The sequence below is a fragment of the Ambystoma mexicanum genome, chromosome 13 (genome assembly GCF_040938575.1).
Source record: "Ambystoma mexicanum isolate Mex_15411 chromosome 13, UKY_AmexF1_1, whole genome shotgun sequence".
NCBI lineage: Eukaryota > Metazoa > Chordata > Amphibia > Caudata > Ambystomatidae > Ambystoma > Ambystoma mexicanum.
Window position 1 is genome coordinate 109,073,804 of NC_090938.1, and position 15,998 is coordinate 109,089,801.

The following is a 15,998-nucleotide window of genomic DNA, read 5'->3' on the forward strand; positions in this document are numbered from 1 at the left end:
GCACCTTGGTGATCTATAGAGCCCATCCACTCCCCCTTTACCAGATGAGGAAGGATTAGGTTAAGTCACAGCATTTTTAACTTTTCAAATCTGTTCCCAAATCTGTAGCCCAGAATTGGCCTCATCTGGACTGAATCCTTCTTGTCCACCAGAAAATAGCGTAAATACCCTTACCTCACTGCCAATTTGGAACATTTTATAAGGCTACTTTGTGTAACAGATATTCTGTCTCTAAGTGAGGCTAGGTTTGTTTCTTTGGTAGCAATGATCGGGCATTTTTTAAAACTGCAACATGGAACCATTCATCACAATAACACAATACATTATTCATTATGTCACCAAAGACTGTGTTAGGTTTGGCTTCGAGGTCAATGTACTAAGTACTTTTCGATGAAGAGGGATGTAAGTAAAGAGTGTATGTATGCACCCCTTCTGTTTAATGTTCATCCTAAGCCTTTGGCACAGGGGCAATTGAATGAAAGGTGGGATGTACTACTGTTGGGGGGGTAGCATTTCCAGTTCTTTCTCTTAGCTTGAAATTGTTTTAATAGCCAGAACACCTATGTTGCTCCAAGCTTCAATGAGCAAATATGCATGTTATATGAATGACCATGATCTTCCAATCAATATCTTGAAGACCAGAAGTTTGGCTGGCTTGGGTGAATGGGTGGAAGGACATAGCGTATGCAACTTTAGTTAAAATGGAGCTTGGTTGGAGAGTGTGAAACAAGTTAGATAGCTTAGAGGTGTATTTAGTGAGAATGTGGGAGGGATGGCCAAGTTATGGAAGCAAGTTTTTTAAGTCGCAGCAAGTGGAGCAACCATGCTTAACTCAAACTATTTCAATGAATTGAGGCAAAACTCAAGATTTAATCAGCAAAATCCAAAGCAATTGGTTTTCATGGAGCGGATTTGTGGAGACATATGAGATTATCCAGAGATGCGAAGATCTATTCCTCAAGCACACTCTACGACTATCCAAGTCTACACAAAATTTGGATGTGCCTAATGTACTAAACCAGCCTTACATTAGTGATGAAGCTAGGATGAGGACAGTTCTTCTCTGGTTTTCTATGTGGTGTAACCTGTAAGCAGGCTTTAGTAGGTGTATCAAGTTCGACATTCAGAACAAGAACTTCTGCAAAACGATCCCGTGGTTGCTGCATTATCCTGAAATCGCGGACCTCAGTTTAATGTCAAATTTATTTTCACAATCCTGGGATTTTAAGAGATGCTGATAAGAGGAGGGTTGCAACATTACTCTGGGAGCATCTTGTGACGTCCAGAATGGACACGGAATTTCACAAATCAATGACTCGAGAACATTTCAATGTGAATAATTCTTTGTTATGCAAAAACAATGAAACTGATTCCCAAGAAGGGAATGGTTGACTTACAATGAGAGTTAATTTACTACACATTGGAGAATTTGTATCCATATGACAAGGTGAGCAACAATTCCTTACCACTGTGCCCCTTTTGTCTATGTTGACGAAATTCCTATATATTTTATTTTTCTGTATCCTAAGTATGCATACATCCACCGTTTCTATATTGGTCACACTTGTAAACAATAGGGATATTTCTCAACGCAGACCTGTTTATTACACTTTAAATTGATTCCAGATCATGCAGTTGCATGGGCTATTCAAATATGTTTAAGTGTTGCTCTGAAATTTAGGAAAACAGTGCCATCATGTTCTATTGCTATCTTGTTTCTATAACGGGTGCACTGACACATGTATTACATCTGACTTACATGTAACCAGCCTCCAAATTGGTGTTATTTTGTATTTGTTTATATTGTTATGTTTTAACTTGTGGTTTTACTAATTGAACTTTTATTGTGTTTACTTGTATGGACATTTTCTGTTCTGAAAAGAAAATTGTCAAATTAACCATTGTTATTTTGCCAGGCTCGAAAATGGCTTTGGGTGATGCCTCCTAGCCAGTTGCTCAACTGTGAGAAATGTACTGCCCTTCATTCCTCTTAGGTAGTAGTGGACTGTCTCACTGCTTGTGGGTGCCATTTACCCACAGTTCATTTTAGCTTGGAAACTCTGCTCGTAACAAGGTTTTGTTGTGAGCTGATATGATTACTGGTGTTGCTGATGAGGCCAAAGTTGGTCTTTGTTGATTATACATCTTGATGGAGTAGCAAGAAAAAAGTCATACACCTTCTTTCAAGGCTCCAGATTCACTGATTTCAGAATGCCCCTTCAGTTTTCGTGAAGGATACCCTGTCAACGTCATGTGAAGAGTGACTCACCAGAAAAAAGAATACCTATTATCTTCAGCTGGGAACAAATTGTTATTCTGGTGAGCATGACATAAGAGGATCTAGGCATCACTAAGCTGTGGTATTAGCCATTTCTTGCCGACCCTGATGCATATTTGGATGCCCTGACCCCTTGGTTTGACACCAAGCATCCCTCCTTCACAAGCTTTATTAGATCATTCCTTTTGCCCTCTGAGGGAAAACACTACTGTTCTCTCAACAGAGTCCAATACGGAATGGTCACATCTCCTTAGAAGGAATATTGGCCTTGCTGCTCTTAAAGTGATAGCCAATGTGGTGCAAGCTTTGTCTGATGGTGTGACAAGGCAGATTATGGGTTTGAGGTGTTCCTATGCCATGGAGGTGAAACATCAGTTGTATGAGAGGGCCCCCTGGGTGAAGATAATGGACTTGAGAGGAAAATAGGTTTTGCTCCTATGGACAAAGGTTTCTTCAGTTGTCTTCAGACCCATTTCAAATGGAGTAAGAGGTACTACTGGCTTTGCTGCAATCTCCCCATACTTCTCTCAATCCTTTCCACACCATACGTCATCACTTGTTAACACTTTTTGATATCTACTTCAAAAATCTTGATCGTGCAGGTATCAATGTTGAACACACACATGACCTGGTCAATGTCAGAGACCTTGAAGTAAAGAAATCTTCCAACGTCGAATCACAGCTCGACCACGCTGTAGGCAAAGCCTTTGATGTTGAGTCTGTCAGGGTCAGGCTTGGCCTGCACCGACACTGGTCTGTGAGGCCGTGGGGGTCTCAGAATGGACCGTATCTATGCCATGGCATCTATTATCAACCCCCTTGGGCTTTTTTGGAACAGGTTTTCCAGGACCAGAACTGCCCTAAGTAGAACCCATTCTCATTATAAGCCTATTAACTTGCCTGTCCTTCCACCTAAGGTTTGATTTCATTTGATGTATATTTTCGGCTCCAGGAGCCTTTCATAAAAAACATTTTCTTTAAACAAACAGTGTCCTACTGTCCAGTGTTGCCATCTGGGAGGCAATCAAAGCATGAAACGTGACCATATCGCTAAGGCTTCTTCACACTGCATGCAGCGCATGTATCAAAAATGAGATTCTGGCAGACAGGTCTAATCAGGGCGGAGCTCTTGCTGAGGAGAATTAAAAGGTATATTTAAAACCTGCATTTGCTAGCAGGCATCAGAACATGTAAAAAGAAAAGTACTGAAAAAACATGCAAAAACAAAGAAACACTGCTCCACAGAAGAAGAGTATTCTAAGATCCTTTCACATAGAATTTAAAAACATAACAGGCCTACCTGCACAATAGAGCTCATGATGACGACTGAAACATTCTGATTTTTTAAAGAGACAGTGGGTCTCATTATAAGTTTGGTGGTATCCTGCATATAAATCCAGCGGGATACCACCAAATGGTAATACCGTTAGCGTCACTTGGTCTGCTAGAAATACCAGCAGATTACACGTGCCGGTAAGGGATGTTAATCTCCATTCCATAGAGTCTCATAGGACTCCATTGGGATTTGCCGGTATTACCAGTAATAATGTTGCTGCCAAAACCGGCAATTTTCACTGGTGGGGATGTGGAATTATCTTCAGCTCTTGGCTTGCACATTATTTCCACACCAGCACACTTATAATGAGGTGCAGTGTCTTTTTTACATGCAATGTTACAGCTGCCTGTCTTTCTATTAGCTTTTCTTTAATGGAGAGGAAAATGGACGAATCAAAGGATATTATACCAAATATGTATTTATTATATTATTATGATTATTTGAGAAATTTATGTAAGAGAGGGTTAATGTTAAAAGTGTTCGGAGTCCTTGCCTGGGCAGAGAGATATTTAATGTTCATGAATATCAATGAAGATTCCAGGATGAAGAAAGTGTAAATACTGTGAACTGAATTATACTTTGCTTTGTTGATATATTTCTTAATTACACCTAAGGTGAAACAACATGACTTTAATTTAAATGCAAATTCATAAGCAAATAACAAGTATTTAAAATACAGTACCTTTGTGAAATGGAATAGCAGCGGATCATCAGTTGAAAGAGAAACTACTAAACCTCTTTCGAAGAACTGCATGAAGGGATTTTTGGGATATTCTAGGAAAAGGCTGTTGTTACTCAAGGGTGACATGGCAATAGGGATTTTGCAGAGAAAGTATAGGTACTGCAACACAGGGCACTAAAAGTAAAATAGAAAAGAACATTAAATGAAATTGTGTTTTGATTAATAATCTGGGTGTACAAAGAATCATTTTCGACTAGGCAAATTCTGGATAATATTATAATTCATGAACTTGCAAACATTATGACATGTTTAATGAATGTCTAGAATGAGTTACAGAAGCCAAACATGAGCCAATGGTCTGGCAGTAAATGTGGGCCAGTGGACAAAGCAAGCTTCAAATTGTTAGTTGCAGATGTATTATAGACTACAAAGAGGAAGAACTGAGTGAAAGATGCATTCAAAAACCAACCTTTACACACAGCTATTTCAGAACAAAAAGGAATTGTTATATAAAAACAACCCGACTATGCCCCACGAACAACATGTAGTAGCAGTAGTAATAATTTATATAGCCCTTTTTCCCATTTGCATGACCTCAACGCGCTTGTGGTGGGAACGCCCTCGGGGACCGAAGTACAAGTATGGGAAAATTCTCAGAAAAGGCTTAGAAAGCATGTGTGCATTTGACCAAGGTTAGAAATTAGGTGGGCTGACTAGGCTCCAGTAAGCAACCCAAGAGGTCAGGCAAGTGCATGGGTGCTGCGGGAGGTCACGATAGTGCGCTAGTGCAAGAGACTTGTTATGTGTCCAGCTAGACTGAATTTGTCATAGGTTGTCGCTGTATTCTAATGGCAGAGGTGTTGGGGCAAGTCTGCTGTAAGGAGGCAAAGAGGTAAGTGTCCAGCTAGACTGAATTTGTCGTAGGAGGGTAATGGGAGGTTTTGTCGCAGTACATTTCATTGAAGGAGAATTGGGCGCATTGTTTTGCCACATTTTACCGCAACTGTATGTGGGGGAGGGGTTTGGGGGTTATGGGGAATAATAAAAGTAGGGGCTGATAGGGGGAGGTTTGCGGGAGGTCTCCCCTGCATACATTTGCTGTAAAATGTCCATAAAGGAAAATTAAATTCAACCAATTCTCCTGCGATAAAATACATTTGAAGAAATCAATGTGTGTGGATGGATAACCGTGCTTACGGCAGATGTCTGCCGAAGTGGTGAGTTATACTGTTAGGCAGAATTATATGCAGTACTCTTTGAGAACACCACACACAATTAGGACTACAAGTGACAGTACAAATTCACCTTTGGTACAAGCCTATACTACACAGTAAAGTGGTAGCGATGGCTGAGCAGCCAGATGTATCTCAAGAGTAAGTGAGCAGTATCAATAGTTACACAAAGGACAGCAATTACTATGATTCAAACAAACACTGACTCAAGGTTTCTGAGTAAAAGAATAAACATTTATTTACACATCAGTTGTAAAACAGTTCACTAAAGTAACGCAGTTGAAAATCACTCTTAATACACTACACCACACCCAATAGATTCTGGACTAGTTAGGCTGCAAATGAAGTGTGAGCAAAATGGCACTCCAGCAATTTAAAAGGGAGGGAAAGACAAAGTTAGACAGAAATTGAGCAGCACCAACAAGTAAGTAAGCAGGGCAATCTAGAAAAAGGAACTACTTTGAGGAAATCAAATTAAAGGGGCCGGCCCAAAGTCAATGGACCAAAGTCTTTGCTCAAGATCACACAGTTCAGGGTAGTTCCCGGTTAAGTCTTTGCCAAGAGTTCAGGACGAAATTGGTCAGCAGAAAAGTTATCTTAAAGAATGGAGAAGGACAAGCCCTCGGATTGGCGAAAGGTTTCACACACTTTCACCGCTGCTGGACGAAAAGAACAACCGGATTTGAACAGTACCTTAAATGGAGAAGAAGGCTGTAGCTGAGGCAGACATTCCTGGCAGGTCCTGCAGGCTCGCGGTTCCTGAAGCGACTGTCGGACTGACACGAAGTTGGAAGACTGGAGGGTCCTGCACTGCCAGGGAAGAAACCAGCAGCATAGCAAAGCAACAAATAAAAGGTGCACTCCTTAAAACGCAAGCAGGGTCCGTTTCTCCTGGCTATCCGGTTCACTGTAGCTCTGTCGAGCAGTTTGGTAAAATGGTTGTTCCCGCCAGTTCAAGGGGAGAGGATTCCTTGCAGATCTTCCCTGTCGTTGGAGTATGAAGATTCGGACCTGCAGCAAGGCTTCACCAAGAGGTTCAGTCGTTGTAGGGGATCCTCTTCTGTCAGCTACTCTTTGGTTCTCTCGTTTCAGTGGCGATTCTGCCTTTCCAGCCCCAGAGACCTGCTTTTTATGCAGTTTTCCCCGCTGTCCGGTTAAAGCATTGAATGAAAAAGGATCGAATGCAAAAGGATCGACACAATAGGGCCGAAAACAAAAGGATTAAAACATTTTTTTTATTATTTTTTTTGTTGGTTTTCGTTTAGGTAAAAAAAATGTTTTTTACCAGAAAAAACGGGGATTGAGGTACTTTTGAGTCGATCCTTTGACCATTCGACCCTTTTTTTTCGATCCTTTAACCTACAACCGTTTTCCCCCACTCACACAGCCTGGCTGTCAATCACACAGCCGGGTGGCTGTCCGGGTGGCTGTCCAGCCGGGACAGTCACCACAGCCAATTAGATCAGAGTGCAACATGGGTCTCCAAGTCCTAAACCCCTCCCTCACATCCTGTCCCCCCAGACATACAAGCACCTAAGGAAGGCTTCTGTGTAGAAGTCCGCCAAAGGATGGTGAACAAAGGAACCAAACCTGGTTTGGCGTGCAGAAAAAACACAAGAAAGACTTTTACAAAAAGAAATGGCGACTAAACCCAGCCGGAACCGTATAAAAACATATATGGTCTAGCGGGTTTAAGTTCGAGGCTACCAAGATAGCCTAAAACAATACCAGGGCTATTTAAGATAACCGCGGTAGGAAAAACAGGGTAGTTGCCACTGCCACCAGCCAAGTCTTAATGAAAAGGGAGCGAAACAATGCTCCAAGAGAAACTGACAAAAAGGGATAAGTATTAACCCTTTCCAGAACACAATTTAAGATATTTTGTACTGGGTCTGTGAGTTTTAAAAGAGACTAATAGTCAACTTTACACGTTCCGAGAGACAGAAAATGGAATCAGAGTTGGGAAGTCAAAAAGACAACCTTGTGTCACTGCACTGAAGGTGCTGTGTAACACACAGTAAAAAGATGATGCCTATGGAGTAGGTGAGGCTCCACGGTCTATGAACACAATAAAATGTTAAACACACACAGCAAAACACATGTAAGAGTGGGAAAAAAGGCTCACACTCTTACCAGGTGAAAAAAATAAATCCCAGAAATCCAGCAAAGCTGCTGAGGGACTCAGTAGGTAAGGGAAATTAGCCAGCCTGGAGAATTCTCCCTAACATATATGTACCTTAAACTCAGATAGAGCTTACCTTTGATCTCGCTGTGTGATCAGATTGTCTGTGTGAAAAGAGAAGTTACTCTCCTAGGCTTTTCTAGGCACTGTGGACAGACTACTCTCAAGGTTTTCTAAGCGCACTAGACTGGGTAGCATAGTACATCTTCTAGGCGTAACAGACAAGCTACCATAAGATCTTGGGATTAATGGATTCTCTAAATACAATAGATAGGCTACCCTTATAGTCTTCCTATATATCTTCTAAGTTCTATAATGGGCTACCTTTGGCCATCTTCTAAGTGCAATATCAAGGATACTTGCATACATCTTTATGTGTTACAATGGCTAACTTATAGATATTCAAAGTGCAATGGATAGGTTATCATCATATATCTTCGAGTGCAATGGACAGTCTAACACTATAAAGTGCAACACAAGTGCCCACTCCAAAGTCCATCTGAGTGCACCACACTGTCAACCCTCAAATCCGTCTAACTTTCACAGATCTGCCACCTTCCCAATTTCGTCTAGAGCAGTACATGTGCTACCCTTCACAGTTTCTTCGAAGCTAAACTACCCAATTTCATTCTATGAGCAAAACATGCGCTAGCCTTCACAGTTCTTCCTATGCAATACATATGTTAATCCACAAACTTTCTTTGAAACACAACATGTGTTGACCTGCCCCTTAACAAAATTATTCTTTTTTCAAAACATTAGCTGCATTGCCGAATTGCTTGTTAGCCTGTCGCTTTTGGAATATGACTTATTTAGCCCGACATGCTCTACTGCTTATGGAGTTAAAACATAGAAGAAAATTGCCAACCCCTTATTCAACTATTCATTCGTCAGACATTACTATAGAAGGAATACAAAGTAAACAGTACACATGGACCATGGGCCTCATTACAAATCAGGCGGTCCGGAAATAACGGTGGCGGTAAACCCGCCGCCACCGTTGTTTCCGGACCGCCTGATCCCGACTCCTGCAGGCGGGAGGTGATGTTCCCGCCAGGTTTGACCTGGCGGGTTTAACACCGCCCACCTGCAGGCGGACGAGGAAACACCGGCAGCATTACGAGATGCTGCCTGTGTTTCCATGATCCCCATTCCCATTGAGTCCAATAGGACTCAATGGGAATGGGGATTAACACCATTCCGCCTCCGTGATTCCCGGAAAACCAGGGTTGTAATGCCCCGGTAATTCCGGGAATCACGGAGGCGGAATGGTAATACGAGTCCGGCGGTAACCAGGCAGTTTTACCGCCTCGGTTACTGCCAGACTCGTAATGAGGCCCCATGTCTTTATTTTCTTTATATCGACTGAGGGGATCTATATTACTAGTTCAAATCAAGGTAATTTCTGTTGATATTAACTAATTTTCAACTGTAGAGTCTGATCTAAAGAAATTATGTATTGTCTTCCCTGATGTATAGTGTGATAAACCATTGCATTCCTCTTTTAAGTTATTTTATGAACGCACCAAACTATTTATGTGTAATTTTAATGTGAGAACTGTGATTTGGTGGCTATACCTTCATGAGAGTAAATGGATGAAATACAAAAGGATATTTTTGTCGTGGCTGCTCACCAATGAAACTCTCCACACCATAGAGCAGACCAATTCTATTGGGACTTCAGAAGAGCTGTCTTTTCACCTAGAGCCATATTATATTGTTTTCTTTATTGTTATTCCTTCTTTCCTACCCACAAGTTAAGTGTACCTGGTTGTAACAGCGCCTCGATGGCCAAGGGTTATGTGGACTTAATAAATGCAAAAATAAATCATATATTTGTTAAGTAAGTCCTAAAACTGGCCAGCCTTGATAATTATGTAACACTTTGCTATTCTGGTAGCCCTAATCTGCTGATATGACAGGTCCTGTAAGTAGGATGACATCTTGTTGGAAAAATGGGGGTGTGGGTTTTAGTACAACTCTCCACTGGTGGTTGATACAAGCTAGGAAACAATATGGGCCTCATCAGGGATTGAGCGGTGTGGTAAAAATGCAGCGGCAACGCTATTACGGCCCCATTACCGCACCACCCAATCCAGAGTTTGGGGGAAACTCAGAGGATTAACATCCAGCTGAGCTGGAGGTAAATCCTCTGACTTTCTGCCCATTTACGGCGCAATTACCGCTACTGCAATGGTGCCGAAAATGCCACATGGAGTCCTATGTACTCCAAAGAAATGGGGACCACCACCACCGCGACTTGGGATTCAGCGCTAATAGCGCCAGAGCAAATTGTGGTAATGGTTATTGCGTTGGGCGGTATCTAAGGCACTGAGTGCATTGGTCAAAGCACTGGATTTGTCCTATTATTGGCACCCATTCCCAGGCACCGCATGATTTCATGATGTGCTCCCGATGCTGGAGTAGAAGTGATCGTTACTGTTACTTCAAAAATTATCTGATTGGCGCAGATGTTGAAACGCTATACTTAAAGGAGTAAGTCTTTAAAGTTGAGAAATGCTGCTTGAGACTTCAGTATATATTGACAGGAAATTCTGACAAAATGGAATCCGGGAGAAGTCTGAGGGTGTGATCTAAGGGCTATCAGGATCTTATGGGGCTTATTGAAAGGAGGATTTGTTTTATGGGTGGAATGTATCAAGAAAAAAAGATAGTTTTCTCCTGGTAGAGAATACTACATTGTAAAGAGCCTCATGTCATCAATTAGTACAGAGTGTGCATAGTATTTTCAGAAGAGACAAAGAAATACTAAATGTTCAGAGGTTCCTAGAAACGGACCTCGGCCAGGACCTCACTAACAGCGCTCTTGATAACATGGCGCCTTTACGCCCAATCATACCTAAAAGAAATCAAACAAATGTACAGCCGAACGGAGCTGGGGAAAGAACACCTGTGCCTCCACAATGACACAATACAAAACAAAAGATATAAAAAGATATAAAAATGGTATCCTAAAAGCCAAGCAAATGAATTTCAATGATCGTATAACCACTGCCAAATACAGCTCACATGAACGTTTCTCCATTCTTCACGAATTAGAGGGAACAAACATGAAAGCCTGCTCTGTGGTAATTGATGAATGGTGCGAAAACATTCTAAATTAATTTGCAAAAAAGTGGCTTGCCACCAAAACGCTATTGTCAAATGCGTCTCTTCACTGGGGGTGCAAACCACTGGACCACAAGCGAGGCATGCCAAGGGTGAGAAACCTGAGGGTATCCTCACACCTACTCCCCTTGGATCCTCTTCTCAGGTGGCCAGGGAAAGGCCATCACTTTCGGATCCTGACCCTGTGGGTGGAGAAGCGAGGGAGGATCACCTGGGTGTGGGGTCCTTGGGGATTGGGGAGAGGATGTCCACAGGCGAAACATGGTATCCCCTTTTCCTTACGAGAACCAACCTCACACTCCCCTGGCCATTATGGGCTATTGCAAATCATCGCCCCTCATTCAACCCGCTGGTACTGGGACGAAGAGGCGACTTGGATTAGTGAACACTAGTAAGTCATTTCATCACTCTAGTACTGATATGAGGAAGAAGCCTGCAGATTGTTGTAAAGATCAGGCATGTCCCAAATGCTCCACTAATTACAATTGTGGACTCACACCTGCACCCTTTCGAGGGGCTATTAAAAGGTGGAACAACCAGCAGGACGACGACCAGCAGGAGCAGCAGGAAAGGGCGAAGGTCAATCATTGCGTGCCTGGATGGAGAATCCTGCTTACCAGGAGGCTGTCGAGGTGGGTCCTGCAGGAGAGGCAGGATGCCCGCAGACGATCCCAAGAAGCTGTGGAGCCAAAGACCTGGCGGGCCGCAAGAAGGCAATAGGTGTGAGTGCCTCATTGGTCTGAGCTGCGGACACAGAAGAAAGGAACAAAGTTACCGACAGTGTCCGAGGGGAGAAAGTGGAGCTGCCGGCAAGATACAGAGAGAAGTTGAAGTGTGAGTGAGGCTTCGCAGACAGAGGAAAGCGTGTTGGCGGAGCAGAGGCCGAAAGCACAGCTGTCCAGAGGAGACACCAGGGACCGGTGGGTGAAAAGGGAAGAGCACTCGAACCGGAGCGCTCCCGGGGCTGTGGGAAAGCCAAAAAAGATGCCGAATGACTAGAAAAGTATGCACACGTTGAAATGAACCTAAAGCAATGGGTTGATAGGAAAAATAAGGACAATATAAAATGCAAACAGCAGATTAAAAGCTCATAGTTATCGACTAATTAATTAAATGAAGGCTTTTGGCAAAGCTATGAGCTGATGATAAGTTTGTGTGAAAGGTATGTACCGTCTATTAAAAGCAAAGCACAAGCCATATGAAATATAGTGGAAAGCAAATATGAAAGATTGTGAGAAAGTATGAAAGCAAAGTTGTGAAGAAACAAAAACACCACAAAGTGAACTATATGCAAGAAACATATTGTGGCAAGGCCAAGAGACTGGCAAAGAAAAGAACGCATTGTGGCAAAATCAAGAGGCTGACAAAGAAAAGCCAAGTGAGCGTGACCCATCACACAGATACAGAAGAACCTGCGTGGGCTAGAGAGCCTAGGGTTCCTGGTTGCGCAACCTGTAATGGGTGGACTGTGTGGTTCGACAACTGCGCCTAGACCGGGTGAACCCCAATTGTGAAAGCCAAAGAGGTGAAACAGGAGAAGGTAATCTGATTGAACTGTTAAGAAACCAGAAAGAGTATAAAGTTGGTCTGGAGCAGTTTTTGAGCTTTGAATGATTGAGAATAAGTACAAGTTGACAAGCTGAAGTTGGGAAAGGGAATCCCAAGACTTTTGTGGAACTATCTTGAATTTAGGGAAGGGGAGTTGAAAAGTAAGCCACGAGCTGAAAGAAGCTCAGAACATTATTTGGAACAATATTTATTTTATTGCTGACCCCCCCTGCACATTGTTAAGCTTTAGTTGTGAGGGCAAGTATAGTTTTTGGACACAGACAGACTTTGAAGTTGAACTTTCTGACTCAGACTTTCCTTAGTTTTTTGCTATGCTTGACTACTGCAACAGCCTCAGTGGTTGAGGTTGGCACCTCATTGACAAACATAAAGAAACTACAAACTGTGCAGAATGGAGCAGTGAGTGCAATATGTGGACTTGGGAAACAAGCTCGTCTATCAGAATCACTCTGTAAGCTATACTGGCTCTCAATGGAGCAAAGAATACATCATAAGGCAAATGCTTTGTGCACAAGTGCCTGTCGGGTAATGCCCCCGTACCACTGATCACGCATTAAAAAAGCCCCCATAAAACGAACCCTGAGATCTAATACAGATGGAACTTTGGCATGCCCATGTTTTAATCTTAAAAGACTCGGAGGTATCAGTTTCGATGTATGGGCCCCAGCAATGTGGAACACAATGCCAATCACTTTGAGGTCAATACCATCTCTATCCCACTTCAAAAAGAGTCTCAAGACTTATCTCTTTGATAAAGGTAAATCCTAAGAAACTCTTAGCTTAACAGATTCTACTCCTTGTCTCAAAGTACATAGTCTATCCTGTCAGTGCTCTGAGGCCTCCGGGTCTGTGGCGCTATACAAAAATATATAGATAGATAGAAATTATGCTTAATCTTTCATTTATCGAAGTCCACTGTCCTGTACCTCAAACCGGACAAGTCCCTACGTTGTCAGGCTAACATGAGTAGAGATACCATTTCATTTCAATGCCCAAATCCTTCACAGATTTGTAGAATCGCTGAGACGTGAACTCAGGTTGCTCGTAAAAGTAAAGCATAACTAAGAATGGGCCTGTAAGGAACATCCTTGCTCTTAATAATGCTAATCTGGAAGTCGGGCTCCTCTGTCGATCTCAGGTCACCAAGAACTGGGGAAATGTATCATCAGCCTAAATTCCCATAGCAGCCCAAAGACAGTTGCTGCCTTCAAAAAGTGGAAGACCGGCAAGTCATGGAGGTCGCATGCTACATGGGATAGGGATGGCACATAGAACGCTCAGATGCCTGATGTGGAACGTCAACAGCATGCTTGATAAAATCAAGAGAAGTTTGGTAATGCGCCATAATAGGGAACAGAAAGCAGAGACAGCCCTGCTTCAAGAAACGCACATGTTGGCATCAATATTTATAAAGTGGTGAAACATGCAGGTTATCACAGGGGGTCCCGGGATGGGTGCAGGGGGAGGGGTAAATCTAGGTACACAAATCTGTCCACCAGCAGGTCAAAAAGGTGGTCAGGAACAGAAGGGGACAATATGTGGGTATCACAGGGGCTCTATGGGGGAAACAGGTTTTATTATTAGGACCTACGTGCCTCTGCCACTGCAAGTAGACCTTTTGACAGTACTCCAGACACTGTTAATAATTCACAGGGCGGATTACACACTGGTGGGGGGGATTTCAATGATGTCGCGTACAAGGGGATGGACCATTGGTCCAGGGGAACGATGTGCCCTGAGGGTGAGGGCCACACTTAACTTGCATCATTCCTGGAGACAACCAGGTTGCGGGACGTATGGAGGGACATCCACCCGGAACAGATACATTTCTCCTACCACGCTGGGGCCCATGACTCTCGATCTAGGTTGGACTACAGGCTGGTACCATGCACAGATCTGGGCAGGATGGCGGAGGCACAATACCTGCCAAGGGGGCTGTCGGACCACTCCCCACTCCTGATTTGTTGGGATGGGCAAGAGAGAGCTGGGGAGAGGGAATGCAGAGTGAACGCCTACCAGTTAGGGAACAAAATGCTTAGGGATACCATTCTGGAAGGATCTGAGGAGTATTTCACCCTTAACTCAGGGCAGTGGGAAGTAGGGCCACATTATGGAAAGCATACAAGGCGGTTGGTGAAAAGGGGGACAGCTAGATGCACAATTTGAGCATGCGAAAAGGAGAGACGGGCCAAACTGCGGGGAAAAGAGAGGGAGGTAACCGAGACGGTGACAAAAGATGCCCAGGCACAATCGCTCAGAGGGAGTAAAAGGAGGTTGCGGCGGACGAAGCCTGGCAAGCGCACCAGATTAAGCAGGCCCGAATATATGACTTGGGGACAAGGGAGGGCGCATGTTCGCATGGCTGGAAAGGAGGGAGGAAGGGGCAAGATGGGTTCGTGCTTTAGCAGACCGAGATGGGAGGGGAGCACACGGAAGGGGAGGCCATCGGCAGGGTTTCGCAGATTACTACCAGGCCCTGTATGCAGAGATCTCATGTCCCCTGACCTCGGAGATAGACAGGTATCTAGATAATGTAAGCCTTCCATGCTTAGGGGAGCAAGAAAGTTTAGGGTTGGAGGCGGACATAACGAAGGAAGAGCTCCTAGGGGAGGTTCAGGGGTTGCAAGCCGGTAAAGCAGCAGGCCCCTGCCGAGTTCTGGATGTGTTTCTGGGATGAAGTGGGTGATCCCATGCTAGAAATGCTGCTGGAAAGCCAGAGGAAGGGTGACCTACCGGAAGATCTTAGATTGGCCAATATAGTAGTCATTCAGAAGAAGGGCAAACCTTCGAATGAGTGCCCTTCGTACAGGCCAATATCGTTATTGAAAGTGGAGACAAAAATCCTCGCTAAAGTCTTATCCAACGGACTACTCCCTTGATAAATAGTTTAATACACCCAGATCAGTGCAGGTTTATGCTAGGTAGGGCCACCCGAATAAACCTTCAAAGGCTCCACAATGCCATGGCGGTGTCTGACTTATTGGACAGGCCCCAAGCAGTTATGCCACTGGACTCAGAGAAATCCTTTTACTCCATTCAGTGGGCTTTTCTCTGGGTGGTGACAGGTCGAATGGGGATAGGGCCCCAATTTATGAGCTTGGTGAGGCTGCTACATGCACAACCAATGGCCCCAGTTGAGTCAACGATCATGGGTCCCACCTAATTCCCTTGCATAGGGGCACCCAACAGGGGATGCCCACTATCCCCCCTGTTGTTCCTCCTGGCAATAGAGCATCTGGCACAGTCAATCAGAGCTGACAATCTATTTAGGGATTCTTATGGCCTGTTGGGGGGGGGGATCAAATCTCCTTATAAGTGGATGATATATTCATTTATCTGGGGGATCCGGTGAGACCGTACCCAAGGATTATTGAGATTCTGGCGGATTCCAATGGTACGCAAGCCTGAAAATTAATTGAGAAAAGTCGGTCATCATGCCACTTAAGGGGGGTAGATGCCATACCGCGGGCTGCCCCATAAAGGTGGCAATGGAGGGTGTTAAATACCTAGCAATACAGGTGACGAGGGACTCAAAGTATTTTTTGGAATGTAATCTCAATCCATTAATTGCTAGACTACGTGAGAGCAGT

The 15,998-nt window shown here is 43.7% G+C and overlaps 1 protein-coding gene across 1 annotated transcript in view; it reads right to left on the reverse strand.

Annotated features, from left to right (window-relative positions):
- Window positions 1–15,998, reverse strand: part of LOC138520949 (AMP deaminase 1-like) — a 2,571,753-nt gene that overhangs the window by 85,377 nt on the left and 2,470,378 nt on the right. The window contains exon 10 of the mRNA XM_069633401.1: window positions 4,297–4,470. Within this exon, the coding sequence (XP_069489502.1) occupies window positions 4,297–4,470 (174 nt within the window). The remainder of the gene's footprint in view (window positions 1–4,296; window positions 4,471–15,998) is intronic.